This window comes from Melospiza melodia, chromosome 4, assembly GCF_035770615.1.
Source record: "Melospiza melodia melodia isolate bMelMel2 chromosome 4, bMelMel2.pri, whole genome shotgun sequence".
Classification (NCBI taxonomy): Eukaryota; Metazoa; Chordata; class Aves; order Passeriformes; family Passerellidae; genus Melospiza; species Melospiza melodia.
The window spans coordinates 21,647,853-21,669,341 of NC_086197.1; the positions used below are offsets into that span (position 1 = coordinate 21,647,853).

The 21,489-nt window shown below is 40.9% G+C and overlaps 2 protein-coding genes across 3 annotated transcripts in view; one reads left to right on the top strand and one right to left on the bottom strand.

Moving 5' to 3' along the window:
• The first annotated feature begins 1,475 nt into the window (after nucleotides 1-1,475).
• Nucleotides 1,476-6,510, top strand: SPX (spexin hormone). The gene is made up of 7 exons (XM_063155803.1): nucleotides 1,476-1,481; nucleotides 2,360-2,440; nucleotides 2,579-2,636; nucleotides 3,526-3,588; nucleotides 4,229-4,312; nucleotides 5,684-5,799; nucleotides 6,251-6,510. Exons 1-6 carry the CDS (start codon nucleotides 1,476-1,478, stop codon nucleotides 5,740-5,742), a joined length of 351 nt encoding a protein of 116 aa, XP_063011873.1. The 3' UTR covers nucleotides 5,743-5,799; nucleotides 6,251-6,510.
• Nucleotides 6,511-8,846: 2,336 nt separating this feature from the next.
• The window catches only part of GYS2 (glycogen synthase 2), a 41,125-nt gene continuing 28,482 nt past the window's right edge, over nucleotides 8,847-21,489 (bottom strand). For both annotated transcript variants that reach the window (XM_063154220.1, XM_063154218.1), the window contains exons 10-17: nucleotides 19,726-19,785; nucleotides 19,011-19,089; nucleotides 18,371-18,484; nucleotides 15,907-16,033; nucleotides 14,543-14,638; nucleotides 12,610-12,773; nucleotides 11,391-11,471; nucleotides 8,847-9,750 (exon numbers count right to left, since the gene is read on the bottom strand). In XM_063154220.1, the coding sequence (XP_063010290.1) occupies nucleotides 9,529-9,750; nucleotides 11,391-11,471; nucleotides 12,610-12,773; nucleotides 14,543-14,638; nucleotides 15,907-16,033; nucleotides 18,371-18,484; nucleotides 19,011-19,089; nucleotides 19,726-19,785 (943 nt within the window). In that variant the 3' untranslated portion in view covers nucleotides 8,847-9,528. The remainder of the gene's footprint in view (nucleotides 9,751-11,390; nucleotides 11,472-12,609; nucleotides 12,774-14,542; nucleotides 14,639-15,906; nucleotides 16,034-18,370; nucleotides 18,485-19,010; nucleotides 19,090-19,725; nucleotides 19,786-21,489) is intronic.

Consider the following 21,489-nt stretch of genomic DNA (forward strand, 5'->3'; position numbering starts at 1 on the left):
GCACAGGGAAAAGAAACCTCACAAGTGAAGTAGATGCAAGCAGAATCCCTTCTGCTAGGATGCATCAGGGCATGGCCTTTTAAAAAGGGTAACAGCAGCTCCCAGCCACCACAGGAGCTGCTTGAGACCAAAACCTGAACTTCCCCCTGGTTTCTTGCCTCTACACCAGCACGAGCTGCAGCTGATGGCAGTGCTGTATATTCAGTGAGCAGTTCTGGTGGCATGGGCAGGGAACAGAGTGATACCCCCCAAAAGATGGACAGCATTTGCACCTTCACTTAATAATGTGCTTTGGAGCAGTGTTCACAGACACACAGGGAGGAGTTCACAGTGAGCAGCAGCACTGCCTGTCTGCACACTCCTCCTTCAACTCCACATCCATGAGCCAGTGTTTGTCACACGCATGGCCTAACCTGGATTTTTGTCACACCATGGGCTGGCCCTGTTCCTGAGGCTGCTGCAGTAAACTTTCCATTGGCCAATCTTCCAATCAGCAAATTTCTACCTCCTTGTTTTCTTTGCTTCTCCTTCTGCTTCCATCAAGTTTACAAAGGAAAAAGTACAGGAGGAGAGATGAAAACCCTGGCTACAGAGCAAGCAAGGCCAGGCATCCAGTGTGATTAACTCTTTGCCCGAGGACCAAATGAGCCCAACATTCCATGACTGCAATGAGCCCAACAATCATCCAGAAGTAGCTCATGGAAATTACTTCCCTGATCCCTGCCTTTTTTCTGTTCACTGCTCCACTGTTTAACCTATTCAAGCCCATGAGCTGGACTTTTACTCCAGCCAATCCATGGGACAGAAAAGCGTTTCTGACTATTAGGACTTCAGGATTTATAGGGTAATTTGGGTCTTTTTTGTTGCTGTTGTCAAGCTTTATACTTTTACTTGTGTGCAAGAAAACTAGATGCAAAAGATCATCAAAGAATCAAACCACATCCTCTGCATGTATGCAAGGAATAACTTCAGGCTAGTGACACTGGGAAAGTCACTTCTCTCTTGATGCTGGTGAGTAATTTACCAGCTTTTCCAGCTCCCACAATGGATGCTAATCTGATCTATTGTAGATTATCCTGGGTAAACTCTCAGCATCCATATTAATACCCACTCTGGCTGTGATTATTGATCATCCAGCAGGAAGGTGAGCGGTGCAAACGCTCAGGGCTGGTGCTGATGTATTCAGGAGGTGTTCACCTGTTTAATGGGGTGCATCTCCAAGTGCATCCATCCTTCAATCATTTCAATCAGGACTTCCTGCAAGGCTGCAGGTTTCCCTCAGGAGTCATCAGACCTTCTGCTTCTCCATCTACAGGGCTGACAAGAGATCCCTTCAGACTCCTCCACCCCGCCACAGAAGGGGAGGGCATCTCCACTCTGAAGATTTAAAAAGGGACCCCTGGCCATGTAGGAAGGAGATCTTGAGACACATCATTCCAAGGAAAGAGGACTGAAGGTTTGTCACCGAGATAAGTATGAAGGTAAGTGAGAATTTTTTGGTCTGTAGCAAACATTTAGTTTGCAATTAATGCTTTCTTTTTCATGTGAGTGCAATATTTAGGAACTGCAGGGGGACTTAAGAAATTTTCCTTAAAATTAACACAAAATAAATACACACATAGATATATTATAAGTATTTTAAACAACTGTATTAAAAATACACCAATAGTACAACCTCTCAAACCCGGATGAAACAGTTATATTCTCTGGTGCCCATCACTATTACCAATACATGAATAACAACATGGTCTGTGTGAACAAGCAGAGGTGCAACTTGTGCACAGAGGATTCATGCTCAATGCTTCCATTTGCATGTGCTGCATCAGTGAACAACCTCCAAGAATAAAATAAACCTGTCTTGTGACTTGTTTTAATCATGGTTGATATTGATAGGATGCTAAATTTAAAACATTTTTTTCCTTTTTTTTTTTTAACCTGGGGAAGTAGAGATTTTGTTTCTTGGTTGGTTTGTTTTTTGGAATGACAAGCCCCCTACATTTGTTTGTTGTCTATGGTTTGGTAAAATCAAGGTAGATTTTATAGCATCTTTACCCATTAGTTTGTACATTATCCTCATTTCTGGAGGATCTGATGTCCTTGTAAATAGGACCACAAAAGGTGCTTGCCTTGATGGCAGCTCTCACCAGGATGGAAAAGATTTGAGTAAAAAGAATAAAGTTCAATTAAAGGTTAATCCTCTGATCAGATTAGGGTGCACTGAAACCCCCCCTGAGCAAGAGGAGGTTTGGCAGCAAGACAGGGACAAGGCAGCAGCTGGGAACACTTTAGATGTGAAGCTGGGAGGACGTGCAGATGTGAAAGACTCCTCCTGCACCCTGTGGCTCTCTGTTGTGCACAGGGGCTGCAGAAACCCCCAGTGTCTGCCCTGGCACTGCTCCTGGCCGCGTCCTTCGTCACCTTCTCCTGGAGCGCCCCTCAGGTGAGCCCAGCATGGAGCTCATGAAGCTCAGAGCTTGGTGCCATTAAGTATTTGCATTAATTAGCAGTGGCATGGAATGTTGACATGTCTATTTTCCCTCCTTTTTTAAAATTTTTTTTATTTTAATTTGGCATAAAGGCTCATTTCCAAAGGAGAAACTGGACTCCTCAGGCCATGCTCTATTTGAAGGGTGCACGTAAGTCTCGAGCTCTTTTCATTATGAGGAGATAATTTTCCCCACCCCAGATTATTCCTTGGTTCCACACAAGCAGGAGATGCTGAGGATGCTGTGGGGGTGGAAGTTTTGAGGCTTGCAGGGAGGATGTGCTAATTGCATGGTGCTAATTATGTCATGGTCACACCTTTGGTCCCTGTACAGGCCATTCACTTCCCAGATGGACTCAATGCCCCTTGTGGGTCCTTCCCATCAGAATATCCTCAGATTTTGTACTTAGTTAGAGATGTCCTTTGATCCAAATAATCAAATATAACAGAAATATTAATATGAAAATTGTATTCTGAATTGTTGATTTAAAATTAAAAGATATCAGGGAGGGCAGGTATAAAGAGAGGAAGAAAAAAGCTCCCTGTAAACTGGAGAAAAGAAAAAGAAGGTCATAATCCTGAGTGAAATGCAAAAGGGAGACAATATAAATAACTGCAAAATAAAATAAATATAAGCTCCAAACAACTGTAAAGATAACTGAAAGTTTTAGTGACATTAATACAATTATTTCTATTAATAAAAGTGAAGATTTTGGCCCTTTTTGTTATTTTTAAAAAATTCTTCCAACGGAATAATGCATTGTGTTACTTCCCTAGTGAGGTTTTTCTCATTCTTATTGATGCACAGGAAGCAGTGTGATTTTATTTTGTTAGTTTGGGATTTGGGATGGTTTTTTGTTTGTTTGTTTGTTTGTTTTTTAAATAAAAACACAATTTAAAAGCCAATACTTCATAGTCCAGCAAAGAGATTGAAGGTTCTTGACCATATACAAAATTGAAAAGAGTCCTTTAGGGACTATGAAGTAGGAATTACAACAATTTTGGGGGCTGTTTTCACCCTTGTCTCACTGCTTTTGTAGAGGGACGTCGCTTCATCGCAGATGAGAGCCAGAGGAAGGACCTGTATGACAGAGTGCAGCTGGGTGAGTCCATCAGCACGGGGCTGTGGAGCCCACCCACCTCCCCAGCTTATGGAAGAAATCCCTGGAAAGGGAAGGGGATCTGTTTTCCTGGAATCTCAGCCAAGGAAACAACTAAACCCCCTTTTTTCAGTGCCTTCATTCCAGCCAGCACATGACAAAGGCTGACTTCCCTCTCCGGTGCACCTGTGTGATTTCATTTACATAATTTCCAGACTGACCTGGCTGCTAAGTGGGATTTTCATCAGTGCTTTTGACTTTCTTTTTGCACTGGAAAAAAAAAATCAAATCAAGCTATTAATTGTGCTGAAGCAACAAATGACAGACGCAGATGTCATCAATCCACACTAGGCAAGGTTTCTGGAGGGAACAGGATGTTGTTAAAAAGTTAGGAACCTACAAAAAAGGAAAATGTTCTTTTTACCTTCCAAGAGATTTTGAAATAACCTCCCTTTTAAAAAGATTGCTAATCTCTCGTGTTAATTATCAGGCTGGTTTTGAGCAGACAATGCTTTAGAATGAAGGAGACAATATCTTCTTGTCTTTGACTCTCTAGTTATAGAAATAATAAAAAAGCAAAGAACAAAGTAAAGAAATGTCATAAGACACTAACAAACCATGCATCTCTGATTTTTCATTCTAGAAACACGCAGCCATAACAAAAATCCTTTATCCCTTTCTGAAGCTGCTGTGCTGTTCCTTACTTCCTTACAGAAAGCACAGGAAGGTAAATGCATGTTTTGTCTTACTCTGACTTTTTAAAAGTGGTTTTTCAGTATTTCATTTACTAGCAAATTGATCGAGAAGGTCTGTTTTGAACTGAGATATTGTTCAACAGAGAGCCCTGTATTGGAGTGCACATTTACACAGATTACAACATGAGCCACATAATGATAGCAGGTAAATATTTGTGTATTCTGCTTTTAATTTTCTGTTTGGATGTTTTACTGGTTCGGATTCAAGGGAATGGCTATTTTTCAATTGGATTTTTCACCCCAAACCTTTTCTGGGGTAACTTTTCCTATAGCTTACTGTTTGCTTGTGAAAATTTTATTCCCTCACTGGATTTGGTGCAAAGGTTTAAAAGAATCCATAAGAAACCCAGGAGAGGAGCTGCTGGTTTCACATCACCAGGCTGAGACCCTAAACCTTTGCTCTCCACGTCCTCTGCCCTTAAATCCCTCACCTCTTCAGCTACCACAGACTTTTTTCTTTTTTTGGGAAATGGAGATGGGGCTCTGTGCTCAGGCCTCTCTTCCCTGCCCTCGCAGAACTCTGAAAAAAAACAAAAAACAAAAAAAACCCAACCAAACAAAAACCAATCAAACAAAAATCCCACACAAACAAAACAAAAATCCAAACCAAAACAAAACAAAAAACAAACAAAAAAACCCCCCACCACAAACAAAAAAACAACCAAACAACCAAACAAACAAACAAATCAGTGGCATTTTGGAGTGAGAAAAAGGCAGAATAAAAAAATGAGCACAGTGCTTTGGACAAAATATGTGAGCACTTCTAAAGTTAAACCAGTGAAAGTGCCATTTACACGCCCACAAAAGCCTCTGCTGAAGGTGGATTTTTCCAAATTTTAGTGGTATTTTCCAGCCTGTTGTTGCTATAGCAGGGGAGATGGACAGCAACGGAGAAAAAAGGGTGAAATATCTGAGAGAGATAAGCAGAACTGGCAGCTTGTTTGAAAAAAAACTAGGTGGAGTAACATTTCCATCTGTATGGTAGGAAATAACCAGTCAAACCTGGGTAAGCCATGCTCTTTCAGATCAGCTGACTGAGAGCAATGCACAAATGAAGAACAAATCTATTATTTTCTTCAGCATGATTTTTTTTTTTGCCATGTGCTAACTTACCCCTCTGGACACAGTTTGTAGTTTTCTTCTTCAGCAAACAGAAAAATTCCTACATTTAAAAATTAGAGAATACTTGACTGTTTTTAGAGGTGCTGCCTCTGTCTCTCTTAGCTGAGCAGTCACACTGCACTGAATCTGTGCCTAAGGCACATCTGAAAGCTCAAAACTTTGTCTGGTTGAACTTTCCTTCATCTACAACTTACTTCTCCCCATTGTGTTTTGTCTTGTAGTGGAAGAAGAAAACAGTGAACACCCTGGGTACCTGACAGACAGTCTATTAAATTGGTGAAATTATTTCAAATGCCTTTAACATTTGTACAGCTTTGAACCTGAAAGCATAACTTGTGTAAGTAAAATGTTTCATCCATTCTCACTGAAGTTCCCAAAGGGTGAGGTGTTTTCACATTGCAAAATTTTGGATGCAAAGAGAATAAAAGGTACTAGTTCAGATAAGGAAAGCGTCTGTAAAGTTTCTGCTTTCTTTAAAGCACTTTGTATGTCTCATCTGAAATTTAAAATACACGCCATCAGCTCACCTGAAAAGATAATTAAAACTGTCTCTTTGGACAACTTCATTAAGAAGTTTTTCAATTGTCATTGGGAAACCTTTTACCACCTTCCACTCAGCTGAATAGTGAAGCTTTTTGAACCCTGATAAAGACAGATTCCACTACTACTTCACTGATGGCCCTGTAGGCTGCTGATGGTCAATAAATTCAGTGAGATGTAAAAACATTCCAGCTGTCTGTGACTGCAAAACTGGTGATTTGTTTTTCTTTTCAATTTTTATTTGGCAGGTATCAGTCAGCACAGAGAATAGGCAGCAGCACTTATTGCCCCAGTCCACTCCTGCAGAAATACTCTGAAAAATCCTACTGAGCAAGTCCCAGCACATAAAGACAGTTTGGGGACAGGTCTTGCATTATCAAGGCCTCATTAAAGACTGCTTTGTGACTGTATTTTTTGTTCTTTCTTTCTGAGTTGCAGAACTGGAATTATGCATAAATCTGTTAATTATCATTCTGTGCTGATAAGGATGTATTATTTATGTAGTTCTGTGGTCTCACTGGAAAGCCCTCTGTAGTTCTGATGTAATTAAAGAGTAGCCACATGATTTCTGTGTCCAAGCAACTGTTTTATTTTTTTAACCTTCTAGTCAAGATCTTCATCTTTTAATGTTAAATTCTCCTGATCTTTCTCATAATACTGCTCATTTACTCACACTAACTATGGTGCTGCTTTACCTCAACACAAAGACACACAGCTGAAGGAATAGAGGAATTTATTTGTTTCATGGGGTTAGAGGCACTTTCAGTCATTGTTTATAATCTGCATCACTCCACTGATGAGCTGGTGGAAGCTAAGTGTCCTGTTTTGTTCATTTTTAAGCACTGATATATCTTCCAATGGCAGTGTTTGTTGTATGACAGAACATTCATTATGAACTTCACCTCAAGACCAATGGTATCCATTTGAATTCTTTCATTATTTTAGATGCCCTTTGTTTCCAGCATATTTGGAATATCTCAGGTGCATCTAAGTGATTTTCCAGCATGTTTTACAGGATCTGTGCTCAGACAAAAAGTAGCATGGAATCGGAGAACATAATCCTAGAAAGGCCTAGTTTGGAAGGGACCTAAAAGATCATCCAGTTCCAAATGCTGGGACCTTCCACTAGAAAAGTGAAAAGTAGAGGAGTTATCATCCTTTGGTTTATCAGTGTCCTGAAATTTATATTCTTCTGCCTGTCCCAGTGATACAGAAGCTGCACCCACCCTATTCCCAGCTGACTGATTTTATGTGTGCTCCTGATTTAAGGTCTCAAGCTTAAACAATTCTTCACAAATATAATGAAGCAGAGTAGACTTTCTGCCTTGCTGGTGAGCTGTTTGTGAAACCCCAGTGATTTCCATCTGGAAGACAATCCCTTATGTAACAGATAGCTGCTACCAAGTTTGTCAGGTGTTGGGAATGTGTGGCACTTAATTTAGGCAATCTGTTGCTGTGGCTGAATGAGAAGCTGTTCCTCCAATGCTACAAATTCAACATACAGAAGTGTTTAGCTATAGATAAATTGCCTTGTTATTAATCCTGGAATCAAGGCAGAGCTAACACGAGTCCAAGGCGTGGGGCAGAGGTCGCTTTGGCCACTGCAGGACCTGAATCTGAGAATTCAGATTGGTCCTACCTCAAATCTGAGCACTTTCTAACACCAGGAGGGTGCTCAAAGCATGTGAGTGTGCTGAAACACACACAGCCTTCCTGCTCTACAGCAGAGCTTAGAAATACAAGCAATAAGTACAGATTTCTCAATTTATTTATGAAAACATCAACTTTCAGTCAATATGCCCTTCATAAGTTCTTTCTTTGGGACTCTCAGCCATTACATTTTTTGACTCTCTAAGGGAACTCTGATGAGGAACACATTGTGGAAGAAACACAAAATGCAGTTCTCCACATAGTAAACTGTGTGAAAGAAAAGATTTGCAGTATCTTTGCTTTCACCACTTTTATATAAAAAATTACTTAGTGTTGAATTACCTTTTAAATGGCTAAAGAAATAGTGACTCCTTTAAATTTCAAATAAGTTTTCACCATAAAAACTGGAACCTGACTCATGAAAATATTCTTTCAAGTATCCAAATCAGCTCAAGATTATAAATCCAGATTTAAAATGGATTTTAGGTGGTCAAAAATACAAATAAGCACATTGTCACTTTTATTCTAAGTGGCCTATAGTCAGAATCATATCATCAAGCATTGGTTTAGTGTTTGAAAAGTAGGAGCCTAACCAAAGCTGGGCATCCAGGCTCCCCTGGGATTGACAGGAAAGGTAAAAACCTCCAAAGCTTACATTGTCCCACCTGCTGAAGAACAGGCTGCATAAAATTCTGGAAATGTCTTTTCTTGAGCAGCATGAGAAATTTTTGATGCACAAACTTGAAAAACAAGAGATTGATCTCTAACCTCCTCACAACAAGATGTGCTTCTGAAGAGCCCTTTCAGGCACTCTCTGCATCTCTAGGAGCTGAAATACTTCTAAAAGTTTTCTGCAAGGCAAATGAAATGTTTAGCTCTTGTTGTGAGGATCAGTTATCTCCCAAGAACTTTGAAGTCTCAAGTGCTTTTCAAAATTGTATCTTGAAGTTTTTTGGCATTATTTGTTAGGATTAGGTCTCTTCTGGAAGAAGTGAAATAGAGCATGAACTAATGGAAATTACTGATCCTTGAATGTTGTCACACTGTGTGGCTTCTTGTCTGCAGGGGAAGGTGACACTTAAGGAAATTTTGTCATTCCCCTTAGCCAAGTTACATTAATTTCCTCCCAAACCAGTTTGTTAACAAACCTAGAATCTACAACAAGATGAAAATAAAAGAGACATACCAGAGGAATCAGAAAATAAATGGTCTGCTGTTTATTGTGGGTCTAAATGACGTCAGAAAGATGACTTCATTTGTCTCTAAAATTCAAATGCCCACTGCATAAGACATTATATTGTTCCACAGGAAGTATGTTTTACCACTGGATTAAGACACTTCTGTTTGCTGTAAAAAAATGTTATGTAAGCTTACAATAAACAGCATGAGGAAAAAGAAAGACCATTTTCTTTTCAGTGTATCTTTTTAAACTCTTCCAATACTTCTCCAGTGTAACACTCTTTTTTTCCCTCTAATTTTTTGAGCTCTGGTTTAAAGTTCATGTTAGTTTAGGAGGGGAAAAGGGGAAACATAAATGAAGCAGAAATTCCTTTGGGATACCCAAAATGTAGCTATTTGTCTAGACTATGATTAATACAGTTGATTCCACAGACAAAGGTATGATTTGCAGTTGTATAAGCTCCTGAGGGTATTGTCTCATCCTCTAGTTTTATTAAGCCTGAAAAATCTCTTCTACCTCAAAGGGGCACAGAAAAATTGTCATTTAAACTACTTTCAAGGTGAAATAATATTAGGCTTTCCAAAAGTGTAGCTCAAGTAACATTTAAAGTTCCCCTAATTACATCACACTGTCCTTAACGCAAAGCTTGCCAAGCCTACAGGAGAAACTGTTGAGTGGATAGGGAGAGCAACCAGTTCAGTTCCTGTATTCTCCATGCTGCTTCTTCTTTCCTTGTGGCAAGGCTCCAAGGGAAAAGGGGGACTTGATGTTCTGCCTATCCCTTTCAGCTTCCTCATCCTCATCGTATCTCTCATCCTCATCTTCGTCCTCGGCTTCGCTGTGGTGAGGGCTGGAATGCTGGGAGACAGAGGGCGATGGCGGCACCGATGAAGGCCTGGGGAACCTGAAACCTTCCGTCTGCCAGGGACAGAAGCAAGGGGAATGTGTCAGCTGAGCTCCTCCATTGGTTTTATACAGCAATTTAAGGTTATAAGTTATAAATAAGGTTATACCTTATTTAAAGTTAAGGCTATCATCACTTCAGAGGAAGCCAGTGGAAGTCATATGTAAGCTAGACCTGCCCTGCAATCTAAAATTAAGTTTCCCTCAACCCAGATCCTCCTCAGTCCTCCTCTGCCAGTACATACACACTTGTATGACAGAGATGTTTACCCTGTGCCATAAACAACGTCCTGCCCTTCCAGCATTGCTTTTTGCAAAACATGGCTATCTTTACTGAGCTTCAAAACAATCAGCATAGGACAAAATCCTTCTGTACTCTGTAGTCAGAATATGCTTACTGAAATTCAGGTTTCAATCTAAACATTCAAAATGGTTTTCTAGTTATAATGTCAGCATCTGCAAAACCAGCAAAGGGGTTTGGTCTGAACCTCCTCTCTCCTTACTAAAAAAATTAAGAGTTGCTCTTTGAGGTTTGGTTCCAAGTAACATTGTTCTGAGCAGCCTCTCTTCTGAAATTGGTGCTAATCTGGACTAGGCAAGAACTGTTTGAAGGTGTGCCTTTAAAGTGACCCCTTGCAGCTCCAGCCAACATAGCATGTTCAGAGGAAGGCAATACCTTGCCTTGCTTTCCCGAGAACATCCTTTCCCAACTCCCCTCTGTTTGGTTGGTGCAGAACATCTCCATGGCATTTAGCAGAAGCAAAAAGGAGAAGCAGCCACTCTTCCAAGAGGAATTTCAAGGGCCAGTTCGTCAGCTGGTGCAAAGTGTCATGGTCCTATCCAGCTCAGTCTAAATCATCTGAAGACGTGTTCCTGTGTCCCACCTGGTAACCCCTGTGTTTGGATCTGACACCAGTAGGTTGTGGTTTAACCCCAGTCAGCCCCACATGGCCTCAGTGCACTCCCTCCTGGAGAGGCCAAGGAGGGAATCAAAAGGGGAAAGTGGGCAAGCTCATGGGTTACATTAAGACAGTTTAGTAGGGAAAGCAAAAGCTGTGCACACAAGCAAAGCAAATCCAGGAACTCATTCCCCACTTCCCATGGGCAAGGAGGTGTTCAGCCATCCCCAGAAAAGCAGGGCCCCATCACAGGTAGCAGTGACTTGAAAAGACAAATGGCAGCACTCTGAACATCCCCCTTTCCTCCTTCTTCCCCCAGCTTTATATAGTGGGCATGATGCCATAAGGTCTGCAGTGTCCCTTTGGCCATTAAGGGTCAGCTGTCCCAGCTGTGTCCCCTCCCAACTCCCTCTCTACCCCCAGCCCATCACTGACAGGGTGGGTGAGGAGCAGAAAAGTTCCTGGCTCTGTTCAAACCCTGCTCAGCAAGAACTAAACCATCCCTGTGCTACCAGCACTGCTTTCAGCACAAATCCAAAACACAGCCCAGCTACTGGGAGAGAAATTGACTATGTCCCAGCCCAAAACAGCATATTCCTGACTGGAGACTAGGTCTATAACTTGTTAAGCTTTTAAGTAGGAGTTCCTAATTCTCTTTATTTAACCCAAACTTGTTAAATCTCTTCTCCCTCACACTCTTCCTCTCTCTCCTTGTAAAGCAGGCAAAATGAACTCATCTCCAAAAGCAGACCTTACCTTTGGTGGAGCACTTGGTTCCATCTCAAATTTATCTGGGAATGTTCTGCTGAGGGCCAAGTGTCTGGCATGCATGTAATACTGCAACACAACAGAGAAGCCATTACAAGCCATAGAAATCTTGGGTAGACTTAAGCAAGGGGGGAAAGGAACATAAAATGAGTTATTTTCTAAAAGATGGTGCTGAACAAAGGCTAAACATGTTTTCAGATAAGCAGAATCCAGCTGATATCACTGCTTGTACTGTGAAATGATGAGCCATTCATGACAGATTCACACCAAAGAGGCCTGGAGCAGAAGCTGAATAAGGTGTCTGTAAGATGTATTAAAATGGAAACTAGGACTTGTCTTGGTCAGTGTAGCTCCTATTGAGTGACAGGTATTCTTTATCCCTCAGGAAAGAATTGTGGTTTTTTTTAACAAGGAAAAATTACATTTTTAAGTGTGCATATGTATTACACATAAGTTTTAGGCTCATTCAAAGTCACTTTGGACTGCACTGAAGCATGTGTAACAGCAACAGAGAAGTGACATTTATGAGTTCACTGATGCCTGGTATTTAAGAATTTGACAAAAATATTTTTAGATCCACTGTATTCCTGAGTTTGCAGCACATGCACGGAAAAAATAGCTCGTTATGTCTTATGCAGTGTTGGGAACCATATAAATACTAAGGTTCACACACAGGTATCAGAGCAGGAAAAGGTTCAAAACAGTTACAAAACTCATATATGTGCATCCACTTCTTTAGTCCTGCAGAATTGAGAACAATATTTCACTACTGTCTTCTGAATAGGTGGTACTGTAGTGCCCTGTGTCAAATTAAAAACACTACTTTGCATTTAAAGTACAGAGGTACTTGAGGAGTGTTGAGGAGCCATAGAGCCCAGCAACATTTCATGGAGGATGGGAAAGATTTTTGAAAGTGTCCAGATGACTTAGGAACACAAATCCACCTTAGTGTAGGTGTTGCCAACACCGTCAGATTTTTACATTGTGTTTAGCACCAGCAAGAGCTCGGTGGTGTGACTGGATTCTGCTCTAACCTGTTCAGTCTCTCCTTGCCACTGGAGCATGGAAAGAAATGTGCAGGCTTTGCCTTTATCCCCTTGGAGAGGGGAATTTCAGCACGGGGCTGTGTGCTCGCACTGCAGCACCGTGCTGAGGGCTCTGGCCAGGCCTACGAGCCTGGAGTTTTTACTGCCTCTTTCTCACACACCCTGCCCAGGTACTTCCAGTCCAGGAGGTCGGAGAGGCGCTCGGTGCGGTTCCTCTGGATGATCCTCTGGCGCCGGTTCTGCTGGCAGAACCCGTACAGGAACTGGGTCAGCTGGTTGCACGACTCGTCCGGCGAGCGGAACCTCCTGTCCACGATGTAGATCCCTGAGGGACACCAGGGAGGCCGAGGTGAGTGGGACTGAAGATGGGATCTGACCTCCTACACCTCCCATCTACCTTCTGTCAGCTATCAAATGTTACATGCAGTATATTCTTTTTAATGTTAAAAGGCAGCTACAACTGGAACATTTGTTACCATTCTGATGAAATGGAGAGATGCAGAGAAATATGCTGGGTTTTTTTTAAATTTAATTTTTTCTACTTTTCAGGCTGAAATTCAGCAAATTCTTCAAACTCAGAGGCTTTGTTGATGATGTCCAAAAGGGTTCAAGCTTCTGGATAAAGATATATAATTTTTATTTCCCATAATTGTAAAAATACTGACTTCTTAAGGAAAACATAATCCATCTAGTGCTTTCCTAGCTTGCTGTAGAATTCACAAGTGTGGATGGCCAGAATCAGGCTGTAGGAGAGAGGCTGTCTTTTCTGTAGAAATACAAGTGTTTCCATGGAGACAGCTAACTCACATACATCATTCAACAGACAATTCTGGCAGAGAGAGGGCAGAGGTAAATTTGCCTCTACATTGTTGAGATTAATACTTTATTTTTGCCACCCTCCTTAAACCAGAGTGTTGGCAAGAAGAGGGTGCCAGACCTTGCAGCTCTCTCAATGGACATGAGAGATGCAAAACTACCTTAATGAAGTGCTTGGGACCAGCACAGTAATTTATACAACTCACACCTATGTTTTGGCAGAGAAGAGCAGGTGACCTGTGTTCTGTGGTCTCTCTGAAAGGTCCCAAAGACGTGTTCACCCAGGCAGGTTATCTAGATTTTGTACCTGGCTCTAACCCTTGCCTCTAGGTCAGGCAAAGGTGGCACCAGTGTGGGGCTGTCACTGCCTGATTGTGGAAACAAGCCCAAGTACTTGCAAAGAGGCCCTGGTTTGGGAATGTGCTCAATATTCATAGAACCACAGAATTACAGAATGGGTCAGCTTGGAAGGGACCTTAAAGATCATCAAGTTCCAAACCCTGCCATGGGCAGGGACATCTGCCACTATCCCAGGTTGCTCAGAGCTATATTTTGCCTGATCTTGGACACTTCCAGAGATGGGGCTTCCAGTCAGCCCTGGCTAAGCAAGGAGGAAAGGACAGGGAGGGCTGTGCCTTTGCTCTGTACCTTGGGGAGGCCACAGCTTTAGTGAAAACTGCACCAGTTGGAAAACAGGGGAAAACAACCCTAAAAGGAGGAGCTACTGAGGCAGAGGATGACTCAAGAGGCAGAATCATCCTGACATACCAGGCATTGGCACTCCAGTTATGAACCTGAGCAGATCACTATTTATTTGAAGTAGATTCCTTGTATTTCCATGGCTTTATTTTTTTTAAGTGTACATGGTAATTTAATGTTTGTTTGGGGAGGGTCATGTCACTGGTCTTGAATCCCACACTATTAAGAGAAGCCGACTTTCCCAGCTTCTTTGGAAGGCTTAGAGCATTATAACCAGAGGCACTAAAGGGAAATGCTGGGAGACTCCAGACTGATATGAGCAGTGATGAATTTGGAAGAATATGGAAAACAAAAGGTTAAAGGGAGACCGAAAAAAAATAACCCATAAAGGGTTTGGATAAATATGAAAGCTGAAATCACTTGTTCAACTTAACAAGATATTCAGAGCTCTGAATATATTCCCCTAATGCATTTCCTTGTCCTAGAGAAACACAAATTTGAGGGGTAACAGCATGCTTGCTGTACTTTTTGCTTTCCTAACTCAGAGGTGATATTTTGATATGCTGTTAAAGTTATTACCATAAGCTTCTGGGTCAGCAACATGTTCCTGCATGAAACAGCCAAATCCAGAGAGATTTGTGGTTACACTGGGAATGCCCATCACAGTGCACTCAGCTGCAGAAAGAAACAGGCAAAAAGGGTTTCAGGACAATACACCTGCAGTGGTTTCACCTTTATGAGAAAACAAAAACAAAACAGGCAGACAGAAAGTCCCATAACAATAAAGCTGCTCTGAAAATGTCAAGTGAAAACAATAATAATGTTTTGTTGTGGATTATTGGAAAAAATATAAAAAGAAATTTTAAACACAAAATTCACCCTGTGTTTGCAAACATAAGTTTGTGTTTCAGAGCAGCTAAACTGAAAACTTTCTGGGACTGCAGTTTTTAAACAGAGAACCCCAATATCTGGATTTTAAATTGGAGCCTAATGTACACCTATGTTCATTAGTTGTTCACAACTCTTTACAAAGCTGAATCTCTTAGGGGCAGGAGCATATCAAACTTTGGATTTCGATAGTTTGCCAACAGGTCTCTATAGCAGGAAAAAAAAAGCCCTCCAAAATAAAAATCCCATCCCAAAACAACAAACCCCATGATTAACTCAGGACTACATTCACAGCAGATGTAGAGCTAGTTTTATAAAATCAGAATATGTATAGATTTTTTGTAGTTTTTTCTGTCACATCCATGAGTAAGGATAATTGCTTACCCTCCTTAAAAAGTTTTTGCCAAGGAGCCTAAGCCTAACCTAAACCAGCATGCAGACTCTAGTCTTACAAAAGTGCAGAGACATCTACATGGCCTTCACTCATATGACAACAAAACTGGTGTCTGTAAAATAGTTTTAGATATACCTTTAAAAATCAGTCTTTGTTTCTGGGAAATACAAATGAGTATTGACAGAGAGAATATTTTAAGTCAGAATCTATATGCTCTCTGCATTTTTAGAAATTTCCAGTTAATTCAATGAGATTCACTACCACTGCATGTATTTCTGTTAAATAATAGCTATGGCATTACATAATTCTCTCAAACTTGCTATTTTCAATTAAATCCACTAAACTATGTCAGCTGGCAGCATCAGATTTCTTTCCCTGCTTTTTAAAATATTTACATTCCTGCACACCTTTTCTAAAAATCCTTCAACCAAGAATTAAGTTTTAAAAATTATTTCTTGTTCTAAAGCCATAAAAAAATCAAAAGATTACACATTAGAACAGGAAAGAGTAAACTGCAGGGACAGTTTTGCCAGCAGTAAGACCTTTGCATGGCAGAGGAAACAGAGTTTAAAGAGTTTTTGCAGAACTTCAGAAGGAACTGGCTGCAGCAACAGAATGGGTGCTCATCTTTCTATGCTAGTTAAGGGTACAAAATTCCTACCTGGAGTGTAGCCCCAGGGTTCATAGTATGATGGGAATACACCAAGGTGGCAGCCTCTAACAAACTCCTCATAGTCCAAGGGCAGCAAGGGGCTTGTTGAAGAAAGAAACTCTGGATGTAGGATCACCTGGATATTCAAAACTTATGTTAGAGGTAAAAGAAAACCATATTTCAATTATCAATAAACTTAGGCACCTTTATTCATTCTGGTCTTTTTCTAAGTATCTGGACAACATCTCCTTTGGCCACCCATCTGCTATCTACCCCACTGCTCACACTACAACACATCCTGCCTGTGTGCACTCTTGTCCTGAAAATAGGACTGATGATGAATCCCCTTTTCACTGGACAGGTATTTAGCTTTACCCTTCTTCACCAAGGGGGCCCACATGCATTGAGAATTAGGCCTAAGGCTGTGGCATTTAGCAAGATTTGGTCTCTTGTACAAAGGTATGGAGGATTTACAAAGGCCTGGAGTGACAGGACAAGGGGGAATGGCTTTGCACTCTCAGAGAGCAGGTTAAGATTGGATATCAGGAAGAAATTCTCCCCTGTGAGGGTGGTGAGGCCCTGGCACAGGTTGCCCAGAAAAGCTGCGGCTACCACTGGATCCCTGGAAGTGTCCTAGGCCAGGCTGGATGAAGCTGTGAGCAACCTGGGCTAGTGGGAGGTGTCCCTGCCCATGGCAGGGGGAAGGAGCAAAATTATCTCTAAGGCCCTTCCAACACAAATCATTCTATGATTTTACTGGGATGTCTCTTTATGAGGAGGCCTCAGACAGACACAGCACTTCTGAACTTCACAGCATTCCTTGAGATAAAGGAATGTTCACTGTACTCAACAGATCTCCCAAGAATGGATGGAATTTTGAAAGCAGGCACATTATAGCCCTGTCACCACAAACCTGTGCCTAATTAATCTTGCTGAAAGACACCTCTAAGGACCAAAGTTAATTTATCTGCATGACTCTGCAGGGTTTGAGGTTACTGCCCCACATCTGCTGCTTAGTTGAGAAGTGCCTTGTATGTGATGCCCAGTCAGCTTCGGGAGGTTAAAATGTGAGGGAATGGTTTAAACTGCTCTGGGTTTATCTGCCTGCATGAACATACCACAGCTATTATTCCATGCTCAGGATGGGCTTTTATCCCTTCTTAATAAAATTGTCATGCTACTCATTTGAGTAAACAAATGAATGTACTCAACCAGTAAATGGGCTGTAAGCTCATTTTGCAAGCTTACTTGATCCCAGTGATTTCACTGGAATTGCTGAGGGGATTTTTCCCATGCCAGCTGCGTCTGCCTGAATATGTTGTACCTCTCTCAAAATTACTTTCAATTTGAAGTTTACAGAATTTTTAAAAATGGTATGTAGCTCATTAAGTATTAAGCCTGTTCATGCAGGAGGTAATTTTTCAGGGTAAAGACAGATTTCTACAAACTGGACATCTGCTGAGAAGTAGATCATCGTGTCTGCTGTGTTATATCCTATCTGCTCTGTAATGCCTTCAAGCAGTTAATTCTGAGGCATTTTTTACTACATCTGTACACAGTGCATCCTTCTCCCCTACTTTTGTTACATCTTGTGTATTATTACCACATGATGATCCCAGAATTTATTGGGAGTTAATGCTCGTATGTTAAGCCAGGAAGAAGCAACTAGGAAGTATAAGAAAATATTTACTCAGGTATAGCCGTGGGTTTAAAAAGAAACTGAGAATAATTGATATGTCATTGTTAGAGATACTTTGGATCTGGCTTTAAATAAAAGGTTTGGAAGAGGAAGAATTTGCAATTTTAGGTTCAACTTCAACTAGATAGATGTTGAGATAGTCATAGTTAGAATATCAGAGATTGCCAGGAAAAAAACAACTTCGGCAGACCTGTGAAAGCAGAAGCTGATAATTTCTGTGGTTTGACAAAGAAAACATGGAAATAAGGAAAATATTTATTTGCACTAATTTAGTTTCAACAGGTGATGTAAACATGAGCATGGCATGAACAGGAATGCTTTCTGCTCAAAGCCCTGGTTAATCTTTTACAGAAAATGCTGAGTATCAGGGTGTTGCTCTTAAGAGATGAATCAATACTCCAGGAATGTCTGTGCTCAAACCTTGGACCTCCAGTTTTAAGCAAGTGAATCTATGTCAAAGTTTTCTATCTGGGTGCAAATGACCCATGGCACTTTCTTGATTTCAGCAGTTAGCAGCTACTCATTCAGTGCAGGAGGCAGCAATGGAAACAGCTCCCTAACCTCAGATTTCTAACTGGAAATTAGCTTGGCTAAACAGCACCTGAGGATCCCTGTGCAGTGACAAGTTGTAATTCCTGGAAAGGGAGGAAGAGAGAAGTACTCTAGCAGTATAATACCACCTATCAAGAATGTAGCTGCACTCCCCAGTGATGCAGACTGAGAATGTTCAGAGAAATCCCATTTTGGGTCTCAAATGAGGCGGCCAGAACGCACCTTCACGCGGTCTGTGCGGTTGTTGAACAGCCCAATGCGCCGGATGGTGTTGAGGATTGGGTCATTGCTGTCATCAATCATGTTGTGGGTGGTCACTGGAGGCAGAGAGTGTCTCTGAGCACAGAAAAGGCAATCCATAAATCAGACAAACTCTTGGCAAACGGTTCTGTTGCCATTTCCTAAGGCTATTGGAAGACAGCGGCAGATTTTTTCATTGATGTAAATAAGCTTAATTTACCTCAAAATAAATTAATTTGTACTAACTTTAAGAAGGGCTCACCATTTAATTTTGAAGATTGTTAGTCAATGCTGTATCTCCTTAGCATTTGATTTCACATGTTTAATAAAACTGGAAAAATCCAGGCTCAGGAACAACTCCAAGTTTACACTTAGCTCAAAATAAAATAATTAGGAATGCATGTGACTGAAGCAATATCCATGGACTCCCCTAAAGGTCCCTTTGGGTCATACTCTCATTAAAAACAATCAGAGCTGATTTTAAATGTTACTGATAAGAAGAGTATTTGCTGAAAACCTCTCCCAATGCACACATATATTGCTATATGCCATACTCAATCCTTTTACATCATCACATTCATTATTTTGATCAGATGTTTATACAAATAACATATTTTCTGACCTGAGTTGAAAAGATGGCCCTTTTCATAATGCTTATGTCATCTCGGTCAAGAATCTTGTTCAGGTCTGGGATTTCTCCTCTGCAAAGGAAACACACAACCAATTTTACCTGTCCTTTTTGTAAAGAAAATGAAGAAATGGCCAAGAAGGTCTGATCTGAAGTTTGCTAATGTCAACATGAACCTTTCCTTTGTTTTCATGGCCTTTCTATATTCCCTATATTCTGTTCTCCCATATACTTGCTGATCTCCTAATTAACTTTTGAAAAAAGAAAGGAAAAGTATTGCTTTCTTCTGTTTTTCGGACACAGCTTATTTTTACTGCAGTTCCAGTCATCTCACCTGTGCTTTGGGTCATTCACTTCCAACTGTCTTCTGAAACTATATGATTGAATCACTAACACATTATGCTTTGTCTCTGGTGCTTTTTTAAGCTGAAGTAGCTAGTTTTTGACAGTGAATAAGCCTTTGTGTTACTTAGACGTCCCTGTGTCTCTTAAGAGTCTTTCCACCACAAGCTGTTGGAACCTTTATTTTTTTTTCTCTGTGATTTGCCTGTTAAACAAGTATCCTGTTTATGGTCCCATATCTTCCTACCGTGCCTTCCTATGGATGTCAAAATCCCTTACATGAAGAGCAGAAGCACAGAAACAGCACAAGTAAAGCCACCTGAACATGAGGCTCTGCAAGGCAGAGCAAAGAAACTTATTCACTCACTTCAGCAAGGCATTGTAGAGTTTCCTTCCAAACTTTTCTTTCACAGACTGTGCAGTGTCCCTGGAAAGATAAATAAATATACATATAAAACAGGAGAATCCAGGACAAAGACGGCATAAAAGAGATTCCTGCTGCTGGAAATTAAACTGATAGACTGATGGAACCCAGGATGCAGAAGCAGACAGAGGTCTGGTTCTCAAATCTCCTTTCTCCAGCCAGCAGTTGTGCTGATGGATTCCAGCAGAGCTGAGGATTTATCCTGCACCTACAGATGAGTGCACTGGGAAAGCCAGGGGCAGGCTTTACTAGGGATTCCTTCTAGCCCTCTTCTCTGATCAGTGGACCACACGTCAGCTGTGAAAAAAAAGAGCATATATATGACCCTAGGTACTGCAACACGATCATTAATAATGGACAGAGAGAGCTCCAGCTTCTCTTGACCTGGAAGAGACATGCAAGATATAAGAATTAAACAAATAGGAATTTTCAAAGCAAGCTTCCCCCTTCACTTTCTGCCCTTTTTCCCAACTCACAGACTATTGGAAACAAGTGCTATTGGAAACAAGACTTAAAGGTAGTTATCATAGTTTGCAAAACAAAAAACACTTCCTGAAAAACTCAGGCCAAGTTTTAAGCCAATAATGAGGCCTGTGTCAGACAAATGTTATATTTTAGCTAAGGAAGAACTCCACTGAATTCCTGTTCTGCATGCAAAGAGTAATTTTTATTATTCTGCCCGTGGCAAAAAGTTCTGTTGTCAAAACAGCAACTGTACTCTAAATTTGAGTGAATCTACTGATAGTGAAGTTCCACTTCACAGAACTTTTCCTGCCTTTCTGATTTCTAATTATACTTTAGGCAAAACCAAAACTTGTTAAGTGAAATCTTAAACTTTACCAAGCTGGGAATCCACATACCTGTTTTTAGGTGCCTTTTCCCAGCTCACATAGACACAAGAGTGGACAAGTCAATTTTGGCTGAGTTGGAAAGCAGCCAAATGTTAAGCCACACTGATCCAAACCCCAGCAGGATCGTTCCCACATGAGTATACTTTCATAGATTGCCATGCACAATATCTTAAATTTAACCCAGATGGGATAGACTGCTTTTCCAGAAGCAGAGGAAAAGAAGGATTTTATACCCCAAGTCAGCCTTCACATATTAATGTCTAAGTGCTGTATTCCTGTATAAGTGCCAACCTCTTCTTGCCTTTAATTTCTGTGGCATCCTGAGAATCATTTCATATTATTATGAAATACTGCTAGCAGGTGGGTTTATCCTGATTATGATTATGACCATGATGATGCTGCATAGAGTGATGCAGAGGGTCTTCTGCTTTTCACAGAGAAGAACAGCTGAAAGCAGTTTTTTCCTATACAGAATCACACAGCAGTTAAAGTCAGGTGAAGGTTAATCCTGCTCCTGCTTTGCTTTTTTTGTTTGAAAAGTTGAAAAATAAGTAGGACTGTGACAATTTTCCTTTTATAGCTGTAAGTTTCACTGCTTGGTTATGGCCACTGCTTGTTGTAGTCCATATAGACAAGTATAGACAATTATCAATGGCTGATCTGCTGGATCACACAGTGCAACTTCCACATTTCTAAATAAAAGAATATGTGTAATTAATTTATTTTTCCCACAGAGAAGCTCACTGTTAAAAACGAGCAGGCAGTCTTTATTTATTCACTTCTCACAGTGAGAGAAGCTCACTGTGAAAAATGAGCAGGCAGTCTTTATTTTGTGGGAGCTCTGTGGCACATCCAA

Bases quoted from the DNA above. Each gene is read 5' to 3' on its own strand.
- SPX (XM_063155803.1), top strand. The intron at 2,441-2,578 runs GTGAGCCCAGCA...TTTGGCATAAAG, and splicing joins TCTCCTGGAGCGCCCCTCAG to GCTCATTTCCAAAGGAGAAA. The intron at 2,637-3,525 runs GTAAGTCTCGAG...CTGCTTTTGTAG, and splicing joins GCTCTATTTGAAGGGTGCAC to AGGGACGTCGCTTCATCGCA.